Source organism: Equus caballus, chromosome 3, assembly GCF_041296265.1.
Source record: "Equus caballus isolate H_3958 breed thoroughbred chromosome 3, TB-T2T, whole genome shotgun sequence".
Taxonomy (NCBI): domain Eukaryota; kingdom Metazoa; phylum Chordata; class Mammalia; order Perissodactyla; family Equidae; genus Equus; species Equus caballus.
In genome coordinates, this window is record NC_091686.1 from 100808027 (window position 1) to 100832372 (window position 24346).

Consider the following 24346-nt stretch of genomic DNA (forward strand, 5'->3'; position numbering starts at 1 on the left):
AATATGGACACTTTGGGTGAAAGTTGACAAAGATTCTATGCGTGATTTCCTATTTCTAGTTTCTCTTGAACCTTAGAGGCAAAGGAAAAGAAAAATCCCTGATTACTCAATCCATATTCCACCCAAACCAAAATGCTAAATGTGTTACTCCCCTTTACTCTCATATCTAAAAGCCCCCAATTTTGCCTATCCTTTAAGAATTATTACTTTTGCATTTGGAGGGTAACGTATTTAAACAGCCAAGAAACAGTTTATGGATATTAAATCTTGTCACAAAAACAATGACAGCTCTCCCCAATGAGGAGTTAGAGAACTTGAAAGAGTGTATTTTTATCCTGAACACCATTACGAAGTGGAAGAATGTTGCATGCTTTTAATCCGGTAGAGACATTTAAGGATGCATGACTCAAAGTTCAAAAGAGTGAGTTATAACTGCAATAGAAATTCTGACAGTGTAGTTCTTGCTGTGCAATAATATATGCTGATTGGAGAACAGCGCTTTACAATTACTTAGAGAGTATCTCCAAGCTCTGACATCTAGCCAGCAGCAGTCAGGGATCTGCAATGAAAATCCTTTGATTTAAACAGCTCTTGCTTTGGAAAGTCTGATGAGTTATAACGTTGATGGTCAGAAACAAGGTACATGTTTAACAAGGCCAGGTTATCCACCGAAATCATCTGGGTGCACTGAAAATTAATTATCTTGAAAGATTCCCAGGGAAAAATGCATTTTCACTCCACAGAAATACTTCAGGATGAAAATGGCCATCCTGTCTGGATACCGCTTGAAGATTATCTATAATAATTTGGCTCCAGCTGCTTCTGAACTTAGGGAAACATTACTTTTTTCTCTTTTTAAAATTTCCTTCTTGAAATTTCCACAAAACTTCAAAGATTATTTTGTTTTTGATGGAAAGATACAGATGCAAGAACACAAAAGGGCAAAATATTTAACATGACTATCTCCAGCTGGCAAGTTTTGTGCCTTCTTGTCTTTAATTTCTTTCAATGCTGCTGGAGAATGAGGAAGAAACCTAATTTGCATAGGAAGATTCACCAGCTTGAGGTAACATCTCTCACGAGCGATAAATGCTTAGAATTTTGAAGATCTTTTGCTTTGCGTGATCGGTGAGAGGTGATTTGCTATCTTATCCTGTGATCTGTAGAGGGAATACCTCCGGAAAAGATCAGAGGATTGATAAAATACCCTAGTTAAACTTATTTAAAATAAAAATTATTTTGATAACAGTGATTCACTGCCCTTTGAAAAGACTGGAAAAAATTAACCTTCATGTTTTTCCCAAAAATTAGCCACTAATTTTAAAGATGTCATCCTACATAATTAGAATTATGGAAATACAGATTATTTAATCAATTCATAAATCTGCATGCTTTGGCTAATCCAAATTACTTCATCTCCCAGTGGTGAGTCAGGATCATCAAACATAAATTTACATTGCAGAAAATATCCATCATATTTTACTATTCTACATAAACTCATATATAGTTGAAATATAAATGACTATACCTTAAAGACCACCTACTCAATATACCACACAGATATTACAAATCATATTAGAATACAAACCAACAGAAACTAGGAGCTGTTGAATTTAAAGTAACTGGATGTGAGCTAATGAACATATACTCATTTCTTATGGATTCTAGAGAATGCCTCAAGTCCATTGTGTGAAAAAGCAAGGCAGAAATACGAATTAAAAAAATAAGCATTCAAGTAAAACTTAGAGCAATAACTCTCTGAATATCGCTCACTCTTGCCGAAAGGAAATTTTAAGCAATGGGATGGAAAGTGCCTCCTTACTCTCCACAGCTGGGAATAGCATTAGGAAAAAAAACAGTAAACAGTTCATCTATAAAACGAGGAAAAGGGCAAGGACTGTCCACTTTGCGCCTGAGGTGCCGGAGTGAGTGGAAACGCATGTAGACCAACCTCACTTTAGTCTCTTACAGGCTAGTGCACCTAGCACTGCCACTTTTGTTTTCCAACCCTCTGAAACTGCACATCTGCTGCTATTTCTGCCTACCCCACAGGGGGTAAGAAAAGAAGTACACTTGAGGTTCTCATATGCAAAAATGTAAACGATGAAATGCAATAAGTCCCCAAATAAACATAACTGTTGCCTCTAAAGGAGGCACTGTAATAAACCCTGTCCTTTCCCCTACAGCAAACTTAAGCTGTGAATGAGGTGTTCCCCAAGGAAAGGGAACTCTGAAGCACAGTGCAGACTCCCCTTCGCACTATTATTGGCATAAGGTAATGTACAGACAATTTAAGATTAGTCGAAAATGGAATATTTCTTATAAAGCCAAAATACATGCACTCGTTGAAGATATATCAAAGGAGCAGGATAAGACATATGTGTTTGAAATGGAAGGATAATATGTTTGTGTCTAATATACTGTAGAAATTGTCCTGGAATGGTTCATCCATGTAAAAATATGGTCCCTCTGATACTGTCACGATCCATAAGACTCAGACTGATCTTCTGAATTAAGTTGGGTTTGCGGAGCTGGGAAAGGTTTTAACTCATGTCAGAATTTCCCTAGACCTGAAAAATTATTTTGGAAATGAGAAAAAGGGGTAGCTTGCTTGGTTGTGCTGTTTCTTCTTTTTCTCCCTTCTGACATTCCACTCAGATCTGACAGGTATCATAAATTCTAAAATGCACTGTATATACCATTTTACTATCTATGAACTGTGAAAAATGCAGGAATATCCAGCCACTCCATTTGCAATGAAACAGAACAAAAAAGGAGAAAAACAATATAAGCAATAGATTAAATTCTATAAATTCAGTCTAGCATCTGGCACAGGATTGGGCACAAAGGAGGTACTCTATACTATGATTAATTATTAGTTGAAATTAATTACCACATTTTTGTAAAGGTATATTACATTGTAAGAGTGTAAATGTATTATTTGGTCTTAATCACCAAGAACTGGGAAAATTTCTTCACAATTAAGGGATATCCAATACTGATAAGAAGAATATATGCAAACCTAAGAAAATAATATCCAGGAAAAGCAACCTACCAAAGTTAGAAAGGAATATGAAACCTCCAATGACTTTTAAGCCTCAAAACATATGCTTAGTCAACACATGGCATGATATTTTATACTGAAAGCCTTATTTTTGATTGACTAGATTTAGGCGAAAAGCCAGAGGAATCTGTGAGTCAGCTCCTATCAGATCCTCATGATTATGGCTACAATTAGTCAAGGTTTGAGTTTCATATGATGATTTCAATACTGGACTAATGGCATATCTCTTCTCTGTTTCTCACCCTGATGACAGTTGTTAGAAACTCCACTGCCCTCACTTCCCACGATTGGTAAATACCTGAAATGTAAGTGGAAAGAGTACCTTGACTTCTTAGAACACTGCTGATACACAACTTGGCCTGCAGGCTTATTACCTTCATGGTGGAAGCCCAGCTGAGTTGTTGTCACTTCAGCAGAAATAATGAACAAGGGGGACAGCTCCCCAGATAAATAGTAATATAAGTCAAGACTCCTACTGCAATCCAAGACTCTTACTCCTATTTGCATAGAATGACTACACTTACCTGACCATCTTTCTACCTCAGTTGGAAACACACACATGCATGAGTGCACAAACATGTGCACACACACACACACACACACACACACATCTTGTAGCTTTTTAATTGAGGGCTAATAATTTAAGAAAGTAATGACTTAGTCTGTCCAATCTCAATAAGTCTAGCTGATATCCCTTGGTGTACATCTTTGGTGCTATAATAACTCCCTTATTACAATGCCAGAAATTTCCCCATCATTTTGTCATACTTCCTGAATTTCTAGCATTTAGAGAAACATCTATTTATTAAACAATTTTTTTTAAATGCAGATATCCCTGTTTTAGGATCTTAATAGTCTTTCATATATAATATGGAATTCAACTCACATAGCTTGTTTCCTCCAAAACCAACTTGAGTCACTCATAAATTGATATGCATTTGTTCAACTGAATTCTGTTGTTCCTGATAGTAAGCTCAGAAGAGGTGCACTGAATAAATGGGAGTGTTGACTGAGGAAAGGGAGAGGTAGATGACCAACACTTGAAAACAGATTACTTTGTGGGTAGAGAGGTGAGTGACGGAGATTAGTTAGGTCAAAGGACAGATAAGTTGGTTTGGTTCTGGTTGCAGTGGAAACATGACAGTAAAAACAATGAGATGGTACCAGGAGACCAAGAGATAAATGTTATGTGAGTACAGGCCGTTTCCAATACAACATTCATATACAATGAGCAACAACCAAGATTATGTTCTCGAATAACAAGAACAATATGTGGGGCTGGAGGGGGGGCTGTGTTTTTGGTAGATATATTTCAATCATAATAAAACTATGACTAGTTAAAGTTTTATAATATATTTTTATAAACCACTTTGAATCACCTTTTGAATAAGATAGAATATGAATGAAAATACATTAAATTAAAAGTGTTATTAAGAATATAGCATGGACCAGCCCCATGGCCGAGTGATTAAGTTCGTGCGCTCAGCCTTCGGTGGCCCAGGGTTTCACCGGTTTGGATCCTGGGCACGGACGTGGCACCGCTCATCAAGACATGCAGAGGCGGCATCCCACATAGCACAACTAGGAGGAGCCACAACTAAAAATATACAACTATGTACTGGGGGGCTTGCGGGAGAAAAAGCAGGGGGGGAAAAAAAAGAAGATTGGCAACAGTTGTTAGCTCAGGTGCCAATCTTTAAAAAAAAAAAAAAGAACATAGTAAATATTTTATATATGTTGCCATAAAAGAAATAATATGTGGCTGTATTCAAATAGTGAGAGACGATCTGTTGAAAGAGAAAATAATCCACCTAGAGGACCCATAAACTCTGTATTTTCAAATCAATGTCAAGCAACACTGCCTTCTTTTTTCTTAATTTATATATCTTAATCACCTAGTCTCTTTAATGCAATCAATTCTAATTTTTAAAATTCTGTATTCAAAAAGAGAGCTAACTCAGTTTACTGAGACTAAAAAAAAAAACAACATTTAAAAATAAATTTTATTTCCCTTTTTCTCAACTCAGAAGAGATATTTTTTGTCCCATTTATGGTCCTACTATTTTTTTCTCTTTTTATATTGTGTAAAATCGGGTGACTACAACTGAAGTTCACAAGAGAAATGGAGGAAGCCCCTTAGCAGCCAAGTTGATTTGCGTCAATAACACCCAGAAAATCCTGGGACAGAAAATCAGATGCAAAAGAAGATGTGATATTTTAATTAACTGCTATTTGAGAATTAATAGTTCTCACCTAATTTTTAGTCTCATGTTTACATTTTTTCTATCTATATTTGCAAATTATTTGTAGCCCTACATTTTCTACACTTGATCGCTTTTCTTTTATCCAGAAATAAGCAATCACATGTATAAGGATTGCTCCTCTAACATTTAGCATGAAACTTAACTTGTAATTTCTTCACTAGACCTTTTCTGTGACCATTGTGTAAGAGTTCTCTAGAAGATTGCCCCAAAAAAGTGGCTTTTCCAAATGAGTTCCACCTACAGTTAGCAGTAGGAAGTAATGCTACTGAGCTGCATTTTGCTTATTTATAAACTGCCTGGCTTAGGAAGGTGTCTGCACAGTGCTCTGGCACGTGACCTAGCTGCAGCCAATTCTCATTTTCCAATTCATTCCTAAAAGCATTTCACTAAGCCCACCTATACAGAGATTCATATTTTTAACTGCAAAATATCCCATTACATCCGTTCTCTATGCCCTCTCTTCTTGGATGGGGAATCTCCAAATTGCATTGGGGGATTGACCCCTTTATAGATCAGTGGGAAATTTTTCCTTCCTCCCTCCCTCCTTCCCTTCCTCCTTCCCTTCCTTCCTTCATTTCACCCTTCTTACCCCTCTCTTTGACTCCTTCCCTGCCTTTCTATTTCAAACCATCTGATAATGCCTGTGTGAACTATTAGGAGCTTAACATATGTTACTGTTATCATTTTACAGGTGAGAAAATAGAACATGGAGTGGTTAGACTGTCTATCAAAATTTAATAGATGACAATTCAGTGTAAGTGCTCTGCTCTGCCAGCCAATTACTCATTGATTAAGTCTATGTCTGCTTTCATTTAGGACTTGTGCTAAATAAAATGGTAGCTCTCAATTATTTAGTCAAAGTAAAAGAGAGAAATAAATAAATAACCACTTAGTAAAATAGATGAAGGTACACATTTTTAGCACTGTAAAGTATTTCAGATAAAAGGCAACTTTTATTTACAGTTTAAGTGTCTAAAAATTTCATTAAGTAAATCCTTAGGTGCCAGGGTCATAGGCATTAAAGTAATCCACAAACACTTGAAAATGATTTAATACTATCGGACTTCTGGAAGAATGAGCAATATACACATTTTACTTATAAATACAATATTCATGCAACTGCAGGAAATATACTTTCATATAAACTATGGTCATGCCAAAGTAAGCTCTGTAACACTTAATAATAATAGTGTATGTTTTTCTTTTCCAAAAAATGCTCAGCAATGAGCAGTTACGATGTTTAATTCTACTTTTTCCTAAAAAAAATAACTCATCTAATAAGACAAAATAATTTACATCTCTGACATTTGGACTGAAAACAGTTCATCATTTTAATTACTAATGGTGCTGAATATACAAACATATTTCCTTGGAGCAAACCGCTTTGAAATCTCACACTTATTTATAATCAATCCTTGGCATAAAAAAAAGAACCTCATATTGCTAAAATGCTTCTTTTAGTGGCCCTCAATTTCTGAGCAAAATTCAAAAACATAGTCATTCTGATTATTGAATCTCATAAATAAACTACAATTCAAGGTAAAAGCTGAATGTATATGAAAACATCATTGCAATTCCCAAATAATAACATCTTTGGAAAATGCTAATGATATTTATGCCAAATTGTACATGATTCATTACTTTATTGAACTTTCTGAACCCTCTAATTTTGCTAATCTAGTTCTTTGAGCCTCACACTATAGAAACAATAAGCAGGCTTTTGTTTCCCTATAAAATGTAACAAACATTTAAATAATTATCTTCTTTAAGTACTGTTCACTTTTATTTATTGGTTGCATTAAAATAAAATGGCTAAGGGCTGGCCCGGTGGCTTAGCAGTTAAGTGTGCATGCTCCGCTTCAGTGGCCTGGGTTCACAGGTTCAGATCCTGGGCATGGAGCTACACACAGCTTGTCAAGCCATGCTGTGGTGGCATCTCACATACAAAGTAGAGGAAGATAGGCACAGATGTTAGCTCAGGGCAAATCTTCCTCATCAAAATAATAATAACAAATAAATAGGTAAAATAAAATGGCTAACAAATATAGCTATGTTTGGAAAAATATCTTATAGCCATAGTAAAATATTTTTTTAACTTATCTGTTCATGATACTTATTTTCTTAAAAATTCATTCTTACATTGGTAATGAGATAATTTGATTTTTGTCTTTAGCCAGTCACTATTTTAATGACAGCAATGGCTTATTGTATGAAATTATTGGTATATTTTTTCTTGATTAAATTAGATAAATATTAAAATTCTCTCTTCAAAAACAAACATAATGCTATATCCTTTAAAACTACTATGATGTCTGATAATCATTTATTTCTGTTGTAAACCATTTCACTTCCAGATTGAACCAATTTATTTTGTGAAAATATTAGAACTTTAAAGTTCTTAGCCAAAAATACATGCAGGTATTTTTTCATAACTTATACCAAATTCTTCTAAAAGCTGAAAGAAGTTTATTAAAAGGAGAAGTTTATTACAAAAAATAGATTTCATTTTCTAATGTTATCCTTTAATTCCAAAGTAATGAACAGTAGTTTTAAATATAGATGGATGTATTTCTTTTGTGATATATAATATCCTACACCACTATTAAGGCAAGCTGGATGGTCATAAATAGATTCGATATTGATATGCTGCTATGTTTACGTAACACTCACATATCCATGGCACATATTCGGGAAATGTAAAAACGAGCAGATCTGCCCATATGAGACATCTAAGAAGAATCTTGAGCAGGCCTGGCAGAGTATTCTTAGTTTCCTTTCTCCTTCACTTATTGTCCTGTTTTTCCATTCCACCTGCTTGTCTTGTCATGCAACAGACAAACAAACTAATCAACTAAAAGTTAAGTGCATTTTAAAGGCTATAACCTGGAACCTCACTGATTCTTTCTGCGCACGTCATTTGTTCTGCCTAGTTTTACTCCATCACCTCTCTTTACTTTCTCATAGAAATACCCTCCACCTACCACAGTTTGGCATATATTTTCAGCCTCTAAGGAATAACCACTGTTACCTTAAGTTCACATGTCACAAACATACCCAAATAATTTGATTCCTGCTCCTTTTCTCACTCCTACTGAGGCCCAAAATATTTGAATAGTGTCCCCTAACTTAATGTGACCCAGCAGAGTTTGCAGTAAAGAAAATTAACGTATTAGCTGAAAGTTACTTTTCCTTTGATTTCCATGATAAAATTAGAACTTGAGTCCCCTAGAAGAAAATGCCTTATGAATATACAAAAAAATACTTACTAAGCACAATCTGTTCAAGTCACGTATTTAAAGACATATAATATACAATGTCTTTTTGATAACTGGTTCGGAAATAAGAAAAAGTCATTGATAGCATGGTGCTTTATTGGAAAGAAAAACTTTAAAGTAAATGATCCAAAACACCTATGTAAAACCATCAGCCCTCCCAATCTCATTTTTTGTTCTCATTATAAACACAGAAATCAGTAAAACTTTAGTATTATGGCCAAGTTTTCCATTATCCTCACAAAGATAGCACAACTTCAAAATTAGACCTACAATTCTCTGTTGTTTTAAAAATATTTGCCTGCATTTTCTTCATTACTTGAACACATTGGCTTATCATGTTGCTGTACTCACCAAAGATTACAAAGAATAAAATCCTGAGCAATATACACTATGGTCTCTAAGGACATTTTTCCCCCAGTCAATTAGCTAATATCCTATTACAACCAGCTAATGTGCCTGTGTTAACAATTCTCCTTATAATCAGATGTTCTATTTATTTAATTGATGCCTGTTGTCCTGATTAGAGTGGACAGGAGAGCTTAAATAATGATGGTTGAGTCTGGTTAATGCTTGTGATTGGAAATCTTTGGTAACTTGCTCTGCTTTATTTGCGGTAAACTCTGGGGGTGTTGCAAACTGTGGAGTCGCCAGTCACAGGATGGTGGTGATAAGATCACATTATGCAGCTCCTGATTTTAAGTCGGAATATATTTTTGACTGGTTGCACTTCTGGCAAAACTTGTGAACGATTACAAAGAACGTTTGTAAAGTCAAGCTTTACAAAGGGATGCCAACTTCCACGTCCCTTCAGGAGCACAGCAGGCTACACTACCTAGTGTTTTCCTGTTTCTTATAAATAAAATTCTTTGCTTTTCTATTTCATCCTGTTGATTCAAGATAAGAAGTGCACCCAAGGACACAAAAGAAAGTGTCAACTCACCAAGATCTACTTTTAAGCAAGCTACTGAGGTAAATTTGGTTATTCCCAGATTGGGATTCAGGAAATCTGGATCACAGCTCTCTCACTAACTGAATGACCTTGAAAAAGTTACCTTTTTTTCAATTGGATTTCAAAGTGAGGAATTTTCATGATCTCTCCCAGATAAAATAAGTTATGATTCTAAGTGAATGCTTGATGTTCCACGCCTTAATAAGTTGAAAACAATCAATCATTAAATTACTTTTGGAAGTCATCTATACTAATTTTATTATAGTCAGTTATACTGCAACAGAAAAATAACATTCAAAATGAGGATAGAGAGTAAAGTCTCCAGAGACAAAATAAGTGATGGTTCCATGAATGGAAATTAGTGGCTTTCCCTTCAGAAAGGTAGCTTTGGTAAGATAAAAGCATTTCACTACAACACTAGAGCATTGGCTAATAATTAGATGATTTGTGTTAAAAATTCTTAATCACCAATTCCAATGAAATCTTTGAGAATTGTGTCACCAAATTCCAGAACAGAATTATCGCTATTAGTATGTCTGATCATTATCATGGAATCACAGACCATTAGCAGTAGAATTCATTTTGTCTTACTTGCTATCTTATGAACGAATTCCTTTAATAATGGTTTAGAGAAATTACCATGCAACCTAAGTTTCAGCATCTTCGGTGAGATTTCAGAACACAAACTATTCTATAGAGCAGATTTTATTGAGCATGTCTTAAGGTAATAAATTTTATCCTTATAAGGAAGTGATGTTCTCCCATGTAAGCCTACTGGCATTCATTCTGCCCTCAGGAATCATAAAGAATGAGTGGAATCCTTTGTGTCTCTTCTGCATTAAAACACTTCAAATATCTCAAATGGCTGTCCTCTCCTCAACATGTTCTCCTTAGAGCACCAAACATTATCTTGGATTCATATATTTTAAAAGAACAAGAAGCATCTGCATATATACATCAAAAAATATAATATAGCACCTTAAGTTGATAATAATCATCAATGTTTTTCCTTGTTGAATTAGAAGCCTTCTTAGAAATTATGTAAGGTAATACATAAAAGGTAATTGAGCACATGAGCGTAGCACTCCATGTCACTGACTCAAAGCAAGTTCTCAGAATCCTCAAGAGAAAGCTCCAGAAAGCAAAATAAGTCAACACATGTTATCATTAAAAATTACATCCCTGATCTAGTTTGATCTCCACCTTTTACAGATGAAGAAACCGTGTCCCAGGGAGGTTAAATATAGTTTATTGGCAAGCCTAGAACAAAATCCGAATTTCTAAAATTCCTAGTCTTCTATATTTTGTAGAAAGTTCGAAGTTACGTTAAAGATTAGCTGGTCAAATCCCTCATTTTAGTGAAGTGAGGTCTTGAGAGGTTAAGTGATTAGTCCATATTTCCTGCATTTCACTCCCCTCTTTCTAAAATACTAAAAGTCAGAGTTAAAGATATTAAATTAGACACGTTGCACACAGCATACATCTTCAACAAGAGTGACACACAAAGCAAATATAGGCTTTCTGTTGTTTTAAGAATATAGCCTAAGAAGCATATATAATCAAATACATAAAGGGGATTGCTTTGGAAATGAAATTTTAAAAAGCAGAATGGGGAGCATATATTCATACAACTTACAAAGCAATATCAGTATTACAGAGAAAGAATTTATGTAGGCACTGCAGCTTCTGAGAATATAAAGTCAAGCACTATAATTACCATATGGAAGACATTCGTTAAGATTATATAGGTTCATAATATATGAAGCAAATTTGAAAATGGAAATCTTGGGTAGGGTCAGGGAAAAGGCATGTGGCATAAAAAGTATTCTCTGCCAGCAAATTAATTAAATTTCCTAGTTCTAGAAAAGGCCATATATTCTGCGTAGGCACTCACTGAAAGTGAGATGTGCAGGGTCTCTGAGAGAGTTCCATAACCTGCTCATAAACAGGACTCACCAAAGGACATTGACAGCCATTCGGCATTAAGGAGCAGTTCACATAAATGAAAAATTTATTTTGCAGTAACTTTTATTAGGGAAAGCCCATATCTGACAGGGCATCCTTTATGCATCTTTCAATCTTACTTTGCTCTATTTTGACCTCCATGTAACATATTGTTATATGTGAGTACCTATTATTAGTCATTCAAGTCAGTAATTTGCATTGAGAATATAGTTTTTGTTTTGTTTTGCTTGTCTTTTACTTTCACTGATATTACTATCCACTTAAGGATTTTTATTTTTTACAGCCAAATTTGTTAAAACGGTGAATGGGCCTCCTAGGGAAAGATTCATCTCAGACACCAACATGTATTCAATTAAAAATAAAAAGTAAAGACTGAAAATTCCTTTACTTTCATCAAATGCTATCGTCTTTTTAACTACTTTATTTTTTCTTCCATTTTTTATACGTACTTGTATTTATTTTATTTTGTTTATATACTGTACTATGTAGTATCCAAATCACACCCTTATTATGTACAAATTCAGATTAAAGTCATATGCAGTTTTAAATGGCACTTCCTTTTTTTTTTCTCTGAAGGTATTTAAATGGATTCTCCAGGTTCTTCAAATTGAACAAGTGTAAGAATATAAAGTGTGAAGCCCATCCTGAATTCCTTGTTTGATAAAAAAGCATTTTGTACTAAATGAGAATAACTAGAGTGCTAAAGGGACTTGCAACCAAGTAACAGAACAATTAGGAAGACTGGGGCTATAACCCAGAAAAGAATATAGAGAGGGGCACTATATATCTAGACATTAAGGCAGAGCATCTATCTGAATTTAGGTCTTGGAAGTACTTTCATTTGGAAATGCAACAGAACTCATTTTGTCAGGATAAATGGATTCAAGTTACAGGAAGACAGGCTTTTGGCTTAACATAAGAAAAACCTGGGAAGCTAAAGAGGTCCCCAAATAGAATGAGCTACCTCTGGATTTTGTGTCCCTGGAATTATTTAAGCAAAGATAAATGATTCTTATAATGGCATTGAGGGATGCACACAAAATCTAACACTGGGTTGGCTGACCAAAATCTCTCTACCCACTCTTAAAATTCCATGACTAATTCAGCAAACATTTGTTTTATGCTCCAGGCACTCTACATAAAGAAAAATAGATATGAAATAATCCTTATATTCACAGAGCCAACAGATGATTAATTCTAGGATTATCTTGGTGGAGAATGTCATGGGGAGGGAATACCCTGACTTGTACCCTAATTTTCCATCAAGCCCTGTCTGAAATGTATTCTCTAGGCACAACCTTTTTAGTTCTAAATACATAGCTCCAAGTTAATTCTTAAGCCCTTATCTTGCTCTCAAAAGCACTATTTCCACAGAAATTTTGTCCTAGAAAAGTCCAGTATACACAAATCAATGTATCTTAACTTGCCCTTTTTCTTTCCAGCCATTTACTTCAAAGGCTTTTCTAAGACTAAAGGAAACACAAACTCATAAATAAAGTTCTTTTTCTCTATCTGCATTGATTTTTTTTCCCCTCCAAGCTTTATTTCATATTCTTTTAAAACCCTGTCAGTGTCCATGGTTTTCAATGATAAAATTCCTTCAATTTTTTATTGCTTTTCAATGTATTCACTTTTCGAAAATCTTTTTGTTTCTTTTTTCTCAAATATTTTTTTTTCCCTTCTTGGTTTATCTTCTTTTCCTCATCTATATTCGTCCCCTTCCCTTTTTTTCTTTAGTGGTAAACTGATAAGACTCTTTTCTTATATGGTACACATTTCCTTTATTTTCCTTTAATGTAAAAAAAGAATTTCTCTGGTTACCTTTCCTCAAAACTTTGAACATTTTAGTTGAATTTTCTTCTTTCCATGTGAGATATATCTATGATTCTTTTCTTACCACTAGATTGATACACTTTACAAAATTTAAATTTTTTTCTGCATTTGCAATTATTTTGTACTTGGTTTTTAATTACAGGTCCTAAATTTGGGGGAAATAATGAATTATTTCTTATAATAAAAATATATTGAAAAATCTATGAAGCTAATAATGATCAAAAGCTACAAGCTCAGGAGAATAAAAACAGAGTAGAGGGAAGTATGAATGATGTAAAAAGGATGAATGACTGTTTTGTAAACATTCGTTCATTTGTCCAACATTTACTGAGTAACAAACCCTGTGGACATAAAAGAGTTCATAAAGGATAAGATGGAATCGTTGTCCTCTAGTAATTCAGAGTTGAGCATGAATGAGAGTCCCAGCTTTGCTTGGGAGGAATGAGGAGAAACTACCTAAAGCACATCCCACTTCAGTCCATTCTGAGTAATCTTGGCCACACTAGATTTCTCTAAGCCTCATTTTTTTAATCTATTAAATATGGATGATAATAACAATGTCTAACTCTATGTTCCTTTGTGTAGATCAACTAAGAAAATGGAAATTAAGCTTATTAACACTGTGCTTGACACACAGTAAACTCTCAGTACATGTTTGTTGTTACCATTGTTGTTCAGAGTTTTACAATCAGATCTGGGGAAAGGACTCTCCAAATGGAGAGACCCAACTATGCAAAGGCCCATGGACATGAAGACTCATACCCACTGAGAAAGACGTGGAGGCCAGAGCACAGCATGCACCTATGGTAAAAGCATAATGTAAAGACTAGAAACAAGTCTAGAAATGTAGGGCAACCAATGGTTTCGGAGCTTTATCCAATGAGGCCACACATTCCTGAATAAAGATTAATGGTCCAGCTTTTAATGCTTAATGGCCACACTGTGAAAACGTGGGTAAATCAAAATGATTTGCTTTGTTTATGTTCATAAACAAGTCTTAATTATGCTACCACTTTAAAGAATACCACAGTAATGCTGCCATACATGCACACCTATAGACACACTCACTGGATTTTTTAAGACATCTGTTAATAATCTACCTAGCCCAAAGGCAATGTTCTAGTCACATCTCAAAGATCCTGATAGAGTCACACTGGTGTAATGCAGAGCCTGACACATCCTCCAAACAAGCCCCTGCAGGAACTGGGAGGACCAGTTCCTTTAGTGAAAAAGGAAATCAAGTAGGTGGGTGTTGCCCTGTGGTGACTGAGTGTTTGTGTTTTATAGGTTATGACTCTGCTGGAGTTTGAGCCCTGAGGGACTAACTCCTTTCAAAATGTAGCAACCTGGAAGGAGGCAATCTGGGGACTGCTGAAGAAAATAGTCCCCTCAGACTCCCTTGAATACCACCAGCTGAGTTGACAAAAGAAAGTTTTGCGGAAAGCAATTAGCACACACTCAGCTCTCACATCCGAACACACGGCCTTGTAACGTATTTGATTTCTTTGAACTGGCTTGTACCTAATTTTCTATAACCAGATGAGTAAGCATTGTAATTAATGTGCATACAACTTTGTGCAATGCTATTGAAAATCCAAATGTTATAATAATTGAATTTTGTATTAAAATTGACCAAATATTCTCATGTTACATTTTTCAAAGGTATGCTATATATAACATAACAATTGTTTGTAGAACATTGCAAGTGGCATATATAAACATACAAGCTCCATTTCTTTCCTATGTAATCAGTTGAGGAAACCGCATAGCACCTTTCTCTGAAAATTATATCATTAATTCTTCCGTACTCTTTACATTTAAAAAAAAATCTACAACTGTGCATGGCATTCTGATATGCATAGCATGCTGGAATATGTAAAGATATACTCAGGTTGAACAGCTCTTCCGTATCAGGAGGCTCTGTGGAGTGGATGAATGAGTCTTCTAAAGGTGAAAGAGATAGACTATGAATGGAGAACGCAGACCAGGGACAGCTGCACTGCTTCATGAGAACCGCCATACCTGTTGATTAATGGAGAGGCCTTAACAGCACTCTTCTTCCATGCGTCTTGCCATGAGGAAAGGGGAGGAAGGGAAAGGTAGTGATGGCAGCAACACCTGGGGAAGGGAGATGGGGAAATATGTAAAGGGAAAATCAGCAGCCCCTACACCATGGTGTCCATCCATAGACCTTGCCAATAAAACAATTTCCAAAAACCCTGAGCTGGTTTGCTTGCTTTCTTTTATTTCAAAGATAATTTAAACAAATTAGGTATTTTGAAAGGTGTTAATCTGAACATTCTCAGAGTTATAATCTTCCAAGTCTAGGGACACAGGGGGCTGCTACACATAATGAGCTACCATCCTATTCTTGCTTTTTGATAAGACAGAATAGCTTAAAGCAAGTCTTTGATATATGGGTATAGATTTTTTTACAACAGATTTAAGAAAAACTATAAGATAAATAATACCAAATATATATGTATTTTTTTCACCAACCCATTGTAGGATTATTAAAATTTCCTTATTCTGTCTCTACCTAATTGCTATATGGCTGGCTTTTTTGCTTTTTTTTCCCCACTATATAACTTTTTACATTCTCTTAAAGCTAAGTAGTTTTGATATTGAAACAACTTCGACTTGTTAACTTAATAAAAAAGAATTAAATTTAGTGGAATCTCATACACTGCAAGAGGTTGAGCAAATTAATTCTGTAAAAGGGTTCATGTTTTAATTATAATTTTATAGACATGGTTTAATCTAGATTATATATGTTTAAAGAGTAAATATATAGAATGATATGGAAAGAAATAAAATGAAAATGCTTAATAAACAGTTGATATCAGTAAACTATTGGAATTTTAGCAGTGATTAATAGCTTTAATAATGTCACTATATGAGATACCATCACACTTGAAAACCAAACACTGCTACAGATTTTGCTCTTATTATTTGTTTTTAAAGAAATCTTTAACTTTGTATCTTTATATTTAAATACAAACTACATATGAAAAATGATTCCTTTACACTATTTAGAGAAGCTTTTATACATAGTGGAGGTAAACATGAAAAGTATATGCACATTTTATGAAGGGAAAAAAGAAGTATTCCATGGGCTGGCCTGGTGGGATAGTGGTTTAGTTTGTGTTCTGTGCTTCAGTGGGCTGGGGTTGGTGGTTCTGATCCCGGGTGCGGACCTACACACTGCACATCAAGCCAAGCTGTTGCAGTGACCCACATACAAAACAGAAGAAGATTGGCACAGATGTTAGCTCAGGGCCAATCTTCCTCACCCCCATAAAAAAGCAAAAACAAGAGGTATTCCGCTGTGGTGGAGGATGTCCATAATGGAGGAGGCAGGAGGTGTAGGGGACATCTCTTGTACCTTCCTCTCAATTTTGTTATGAGCCAAAACCACTCTAAAAAAAATTAATTCTTAATTAAAAAATAGTAAAAAGAAAAAGAAGTACTGTAAAAAGTGAAAAATAGGAGGGAATTAATTTCCCTTTGCGGAAAAAAAAGTTTTGACCCCCTTATACCAATATGTTTCTTTAGTGTATTTTTTACATAAGTGCTGAGACATTCTTGAATTTTTCTCTAAAGACAGGGATTTTCCTGAATACATGTTTGCATTCTTGTTTCTGAATGTGATTCTAACCTTTAATCCTGATGTTTAGGAAAGCAGCTATCACAGAGATCTTTGGGTTTTGGAGCATGAAAATCCTTTTGGTTTTGCCTTAATCCTGTTTAGACAGAGTGTCTCAAAACTTCCAAATTTCTCAACTCCTCTGGTCTTTGACACACTGCTTACTACTAGCCATCATCTCTGTTTAAAACAACACAACCCACCTAATGCTTAGGCAATAGTATTAGTCAGCCCTTGAATTGAGAAATTTGGAAACAAATTGGTTATCACAAGAGATTAGCATCAAAGAATTCTGAAGCCATATGCCTTATCCAGGCCTACTGAATTAAAGGAAACAAAGTGAGAGTAGCAAACTTTTTATCGGATATGATTGAACATGATTTTTTTGTAGCTTGGATTTTTTTCCTTATAAATTTTTGATTTTGTATTTAATTTAAAAAATATTAATTGTTGGTACATGTAACATTTAAAAATTTAAATCCCCCTTTAAAAGTAAGACCTGTATATTCAAGTAATATCAAAGTAAAAAAAACTAAACCTAATTATTCCTGCATTTAAATATTTCTGAGTGATTATTTTGGGATCAGCACTTTGTCTTTGGAAGAATCAAATGTGGGAATCTCGCAAGCCAGAAAAAAAAAAGAATCCACATGCTCTTAATTTGTAGCAAGATACTTGCATCTTGCATGAAATACAGCCTTTTTTGTAAAATAGTCTTCAATATCTTAAGGATTTTATATATAGTAAATTCTTCCTAGACCTCAGAAAAGGTAGATTATTATGAGGTAATATATTTGTAAATCAGCACCACACTGTGAAGATACAAAAACAGCAAAAGGTATACTTATGAGAAATTTGGGGAAAATAAATATACATACGCAAAACACAGACGAACAGTAATACAGTCATGTATCACTCCATGATGAGGAGACATTCTGAGAAATGCTTCACTAGGTGATTTCCCATTGTGTGAACATCATAGAGTGTACTTACACAAACCTAGATGGTGTGGGCTCCTACACACCTATGCTATAAGGTACTAATCTTACGGGACCACCGTCGTATATGCGATCCATCATTGACTGAAATGTCATTATGCAGCACACGACTGTAGCACAACTTATTAAGGTGTAACAAGTAATATAAAATAATTTTATAAATAGCTGAGTTTATAAACAACTGAAACAACATAGAATGGTAACCAAAAAGACTAAAATAATCTCTAATACTAAAGGGCTATTTGGTAGGAATTTGCTTATGGACAATGACAGGAGCTAGATATTCAGCTGGATAAACAAGGGAAAATGGACCATATGATACATGAAAAGAAAAAGTAGATGGAGAGATAGTTTGTATTATTATCAAGTGTCATGGAGAGTAAAGAGTTTGTAATGAGGTTTTCCAAAAGAATAAGAATTCTCTGTTACGTAGATGAAACAAGAAGAATATCATAGACAATACTATGGGTCAACTCATTGTAATGTCTGCCTCTTCTAGTTTCTGTTTTTGGAAAAATGTATGATCATGATAGAAATACTGATATTAAGATATTGATACTAATGGTTGTGTGATTTAATGAATTAAGCACAGGGAACACAATGTTGAACTGTAGTGTCAAAGAAGAATAAGGCATAAAGCTTGATTCTTATCCTCAAGGAATACAATCTTCAGGTGGGGAACAAAAATAAGAGTCAAAGTTTGTAGCACTTGGAAGCTAAAAGCGAAGAGATAAGGGGAGGAAAGTTTGACAAGACCGATACTGAGCTTCTTCTTAAAGACTGGGTAGGATATAGGTAAAGGATGGAAGAAAGAAACAGTTGGAAGATAGGAAAGCTGTCACAGCCTAAGGCAGTGTGGTGGGAAGGATGTTGTTTAGTGCTGGCAAGTCTGAAGTTAGTCCAAACACAATAGATTGGGCGGTGGGAAGAATAGAAAATGACTTGATGTGTAGAAGAGACACATCAAACAATATATTGTAGAGAGATTAATTAGACAGTGAAACTGCTGTTCTCTGCTTAATGTCCTCAAACCTTTATCAAAACCTAGCGTGTCTGGTACAAGGATATATGAGAAAAGGCTATTACCACACTACATAAACATTCCTCATAACAGTATTGTTTTCTTGTAAGGTCCATCTTAAAAGTAAATTTTCTCTAACAACTAGAAAACAGATATTTCACCTCTTGGTCTGACTAAGACTTTCCCCCAGTCTCTCATGTTCATACCCAAGGCTCTTCTGAACACGAACAATCCAGTATATTCTTCCGGGGGGGTCATGCTCCAGGGCAATGAGAGGGTTCAAATTTTCTTTCATCCGCTTTCTTGCTAATAGTGGCTGGATAATTATCAAAAGGGCACTTTAATAATCATAATGCTGGTGTCCCTAATGCACATGGGCAGGCCTGCAGTGTGGGGAGGCCGGTTTGGTTGTGTGTGCTACCCTGGGCGCGATGGGATTAAGCTCTGCCCTAGTGACAATAGGGAGAGATGGAATCTGAAAACCTTTGCAGAGGAAGGAATGCTACAGGTTCTTGTTGCTTTGGGGAAACTGCTCTATCACACATATGACACGCTCAATTTACTTTTTGTTAAGGAGGAAAACATAGTATTTTTAAAATACAAAATATACAATCTTATAAACCCTGGACCAGGTTATCAGTCAGCACTTAACTACTGAGACCACAAGGAAGATAAAAACAGAAAATACAAGGGAAAAAAATTGTGTAGGCACCACCTGAAGCTTTTTTTAAATCAATACAAATTATAACTGATGTAAGATGAAATAACAATTATTAATGCTTTATTCAGCTTTCTTTTATTAAGAGCTAATGGTGTTTCTAGTATCCTGTATTATATTTTGTATTCCTAAGATTTAAAGGCATAGATTGTGTAGCTTACTGGCAAAAAAAATCAGCTAAATAACAGTGTTTAATATTACCAGCTACCAGCTTTAGTAAAATAATTGTACATTGAAGAAATTAGGAAATAGTATAAAAGAGATTTAAGTGTAAACTTTAGCTACCAATACTGAATTACATTTTAATTGGGTTTGATATATGTAAATTTAATAAATAAATTTAAATAAGTAAATTTAATAAATAAATGATATACTAAGGCTAGTATATGATGTTTAAAATTTCTTAAATCTAGAGTAAAAGGATGAAATATTCTTTTGGTTTTTTTCTCTTTAACCGAAGATGGTTATTAATTTCATTTGATATTACACACTATTTCCTAAAAATTAATTTTCATGATAGTTAGTGAGTTGCCCTATATAAACCTGACCATTTTATTAAAATTTCAAGATTTAGTTTCATTAAAAACATTTTATAAAGCTTCTAGCAAACCTAGAATATTTTGCATAATTATTTTCAAATGTATAATGTTTTACAAATCTGCTGTCTAAAATCTCACAATTTATAGCTATAATAGCATGACCCACTGTGTCCTTTATACAAACTAACAGCCTGAGTACCTGGCTAATCATTGATTAATGCAATGAGTAATGTTCACTTACAATTTCAAATTAACTTTAATTAATATACAATTTTACTCAATGGATATAATTAACATTCTAAATTTACTTTTTTCTAAAAAAGACATTTTAGTGTAGGTTTTGCTCATTCTCTTCTTGACTTACAATTGTTGAGTAAATTTATAAAATTATGGAAAGCCTAAATCCTCACACATGATATTTATAGTCTCTGTAACCGAAGGTTGCTATATTAATTTGATTATTTAATTTTGCTCATTAAATATTCAATGAATGTTCAATCCGTGCTAGACACTGCTTTCACCAGCTGTACTCAAACATTTGGGTTTCAGGACGCCTTTGCATTCCTGAAAACTACAGAGGACCCAAAGCACTTTTGTTTTTATGTGGGATTTCTCATCACTGCTATTCATCATATTCAAAATTAAAATTAAGACACTTTAAAAATAATTAATTGTAAATGTACTTCAAAATAGTCACAAATTCATTTCATGCTGAAATACTTTTACGAAAAATTATTGCCATATTTTTAAACCAGAAAAAATGAGAAGAGTGACAATATGATATATGCTAATACAGATGTGCGATATGCAAAGAGCTAAGGAAGAGAGCATCAGTATGGGCTCGACAGAAGAGGTGATACTTGCAGTAAACTGTAAGGAAAGACTAGCCACTGGAAAGAGGTACAGGTGAAAGAGGTCAAGATCATCCCAGTGAAAGAAGGGCATGGCTAGACACATGATGTAATAGAAAGAACACGGTGTTTTTGTTTGACAGATTTTCTTCAAACTCCATCTCAGCCACTCATTGGCTGCATGACTTTGAGTAAATCACCTCAGGCCTGTGAGCCTCCATTTGCTCTCTTGTGAAGTAAAACATACATATTCAGAATGTCACGAGGATTAAGTGAGATGAAACATGTATTTTCAGTTGGGGCAGTTAATTAGAACACTCAGTAATACATGCTTTGTGTTCCATATTTTAAGAGAGTGAACTGGTTATCATGCGGAGAGAGTAGAGTACAGCCAGGTGGTGGGAGGGAATGGAAGTTATAAACAAGAGTGGGAAGGACAGCAATGACTGGTATAGAAGTTATAGGTGGATATGAGCGATTTAAAAAACAAATACAATAATATGAAATGAACTACCTTGGAAACTCCAAAGAGACTCACTTCTCATGCAGACTTTAGCAAACCCATAGCAAATCTTGATTTCTCCTCAGTGTTATCCTGTTTTCTCCCAGGAGAAAACCAAAACAAAATAGACTACAATTTTAGAAAAATGTATTTCAGGATCTTCATAAACATAAAATGAAATATGTAAAAAATAACATGGATGGTAGAAACTCAGTGAAGACAGAAATTTAACCAGCCTCTTTCATGGTTTATAGAGGTTTCCTTGACCTGAATTTTCAAGCTGTCTTTGAAATCAGTTTCAATAATATGTTAATAATGTGTGAACGATATATAAATAATTATATATTTAATCCCATATGAGCAATGCATTAAGAATTTGAACCAGCAACTGTAATGTTCTCAACCTGGAGTTGAGAATTAGTAAACTCCTAAAGTGTACTAATCAATGTTCACTTATCTAGAAAATACTTTTATTAAGAGCATGGCATGCAGAGAATGTTATGATTTTTCTTCATGCTAGGTGTGTATCATCCACATGCTATCTTTGATTTTTAAGGTCCTTCTTAGATAGAATGTTAAAAAGAACTACTTCTCAACTACAAAATAAAGATTTTCTGTGGATGCACCTTAGTTCTGTCAATTAGGACAAAGAGGAGAAAAATACACTTAGTGAAACACGGTTTTGAAATGTAAAATACATTCTTCATCAGAGCCCAGGTTTAGAACACTATGAAACACAATAAATATCCTGTCCCACGTACAAACATTTCCTGTAGTAATACACCAATGATCAGTAAGAACAATATGAACTTTAGGTTTGAGAAAGTTTGCAATACTCTACAAAGAGTTTAGGAGTAGCTTCTTCCTTTTCTTACGTGCTTTGTCTTATATTTATCAATCATTTTGACTAATTTCTCTACCACCACAGTTTAACTCATACTAAGTTATCAAAAGAGTGAGAAAACAAAATAAAGCATACAATCCAAGGTAATAATGAAATCATGGGTGAACCTCAGACCCAGAGAATATTAACTTATTCTTTACTTAATTCAGCAGATATTTACTGAGCATCTACTCCGTGACAGGCACTGCCCTAATACCTGGAAATACAATTAGCATAAAAATATGGCCTCTGTACTCATATAGCATAAAGTCCAGTGGGTAAGCTATTTAATAAGTAAATAAATATAGGCCTCCATTCCATCCAATGAACATACAAACCATTCTAGAATTTATCTTCAAGAGAATTTTGTGGTAAAAATTACATATCATAAAGAGGAAACCAAGCTCTTCACCTTATAACTTCTTACATGCTGACTTTGTAAATACAGATAGTAAAGCTATACATCCAAAAGGACAAGTGTCTAACTCCACCTAACACTCATCATCTAGGACCTACAAATGACCGACCTAATAGCTGAAATCAAATATTAGATGATAATTTTTACCTTCAGTTTTCTGGTCTCATGTATGTGTGCATCTGTGTGAGGGCAGGATGCAGAGTAATCAACTTAGGGTGATAACTCTAGGATAAAATCTCCCTACTCAATCATCTTTTCCTAGAGCACAAGGTGCTTATAGGTTCTTCATTGACATTTCTCTTTTCTTTCTAATTTTTCTTGCTACCTCCCTTCTCTCAGTATCAACTACCATATTCTAACTTTGCCAAGTTAAACAACAGTTGTCAATTCTGAGTGAATTTAGCCACATAAATGTAATAATCTACTCACAATTGGGAAACACTTTTTTTTTTTTGTCTAAAATGCTTCAGTCTTGAAAAAGATTAGCAGAAGCTACGCAAAGTCATTTTGAATTTACCGAAATAAAAACGAAAACAAAGTGGATGATTTCCTTTGTAAAATCGAAAGAACTTCACTCTGCACTGTTATTTATAATTTTAAACCTCAAGGAATGATTATTCATAGATTTGTAGAATGGAAGGAAAGTAAAACAGTCTGTTCACCCTGTCCTTAATTTGAAATACTTTGCACACTGTTCTTAGTTAATGTATTTGAATTTATTTTTAAAACACAAGTTGGTCTTTAACTATAAAACATCTCAGATGCTTAGTAAAACTTTTATATTATTTTCGTCTCAACATATTCATGTACAACTAAGGAGATAAGCAGCATGCTCTAAACTGGAATTCAGTTAATACAAGAGAACACCTTTTTCAATACTGTCATTTAAATTACATGAAATAAAATGCCAACTTTGGGCAATGCTATTCCCTCAAAGCATATATGTTATTTCATTATGTATGTATGAATTCATAATGTTTTATTTCAAGCCTATAAAATATGGTATACTCTTGAGAAATCTGACAGATGATAAAACTGCACGAGAGTGCTACATGTGCACATGTTTTCATACTTCTGCAAAATTGCTGATTTCTTTTTATTTCAATCGGCTGCCTGAATTGGTTGACTAGCATCAAATTTAATAAACAACATATGGGCCTGCTAATATATGTGAAGAACCTGTTCTTTCTCCCTCCTTGAACATATATGCTCTTTTATATTTCAGTTAAGTAATACATTTCCTGGGTGGGAGGTTTACTTGAAAATAAGCCATATGCCACATGGATTTCATTGTAAAAATAATAGGTAAGTTATTTAAAGAACACTGCATAAAATGAAACTAAATTTTTATCTTATTATATGTTCTCTGTACATAATACACAAAATATACCTTCATTTTTGCTGTTGTGTATTTTTCTAT

At 34.4% G+C, this 24346-nt stretch overlaps 1 protein-coding gene across 15 annotated transcripts in view; it reads right to left on the reverse strand.

Annotated features, from left to right (window-relative positions):
* PCDH7 (protocadherin 7) overlaps window positions 1-24346 on the reverse strand; it is a 397198-nt gene that overhangs the window by 176541 nt on the left and 196311 nt on the right. For 4 of the 15 annotated variants that reach the window (XM_023638257.2, XM_070262515.1, XM_023638259.2 and 1 more), the window contains one exon: window positions 15373-15468. The exons of the other annotated variants lie outside the window; for them this stretch is intronic. In XM_023638257.2, the coding sequence (XP_023494025.2) occupies window positions 15380-15468 (89 nt within the window). In that variant the 3' untranslated portion in view covers window positions 15373-15379. The remainder of the gene's footprint in view (window positions 1-15372; window positions 15469-24346) is intronic. 15 annotated transcript variants of the gene reach the window in all.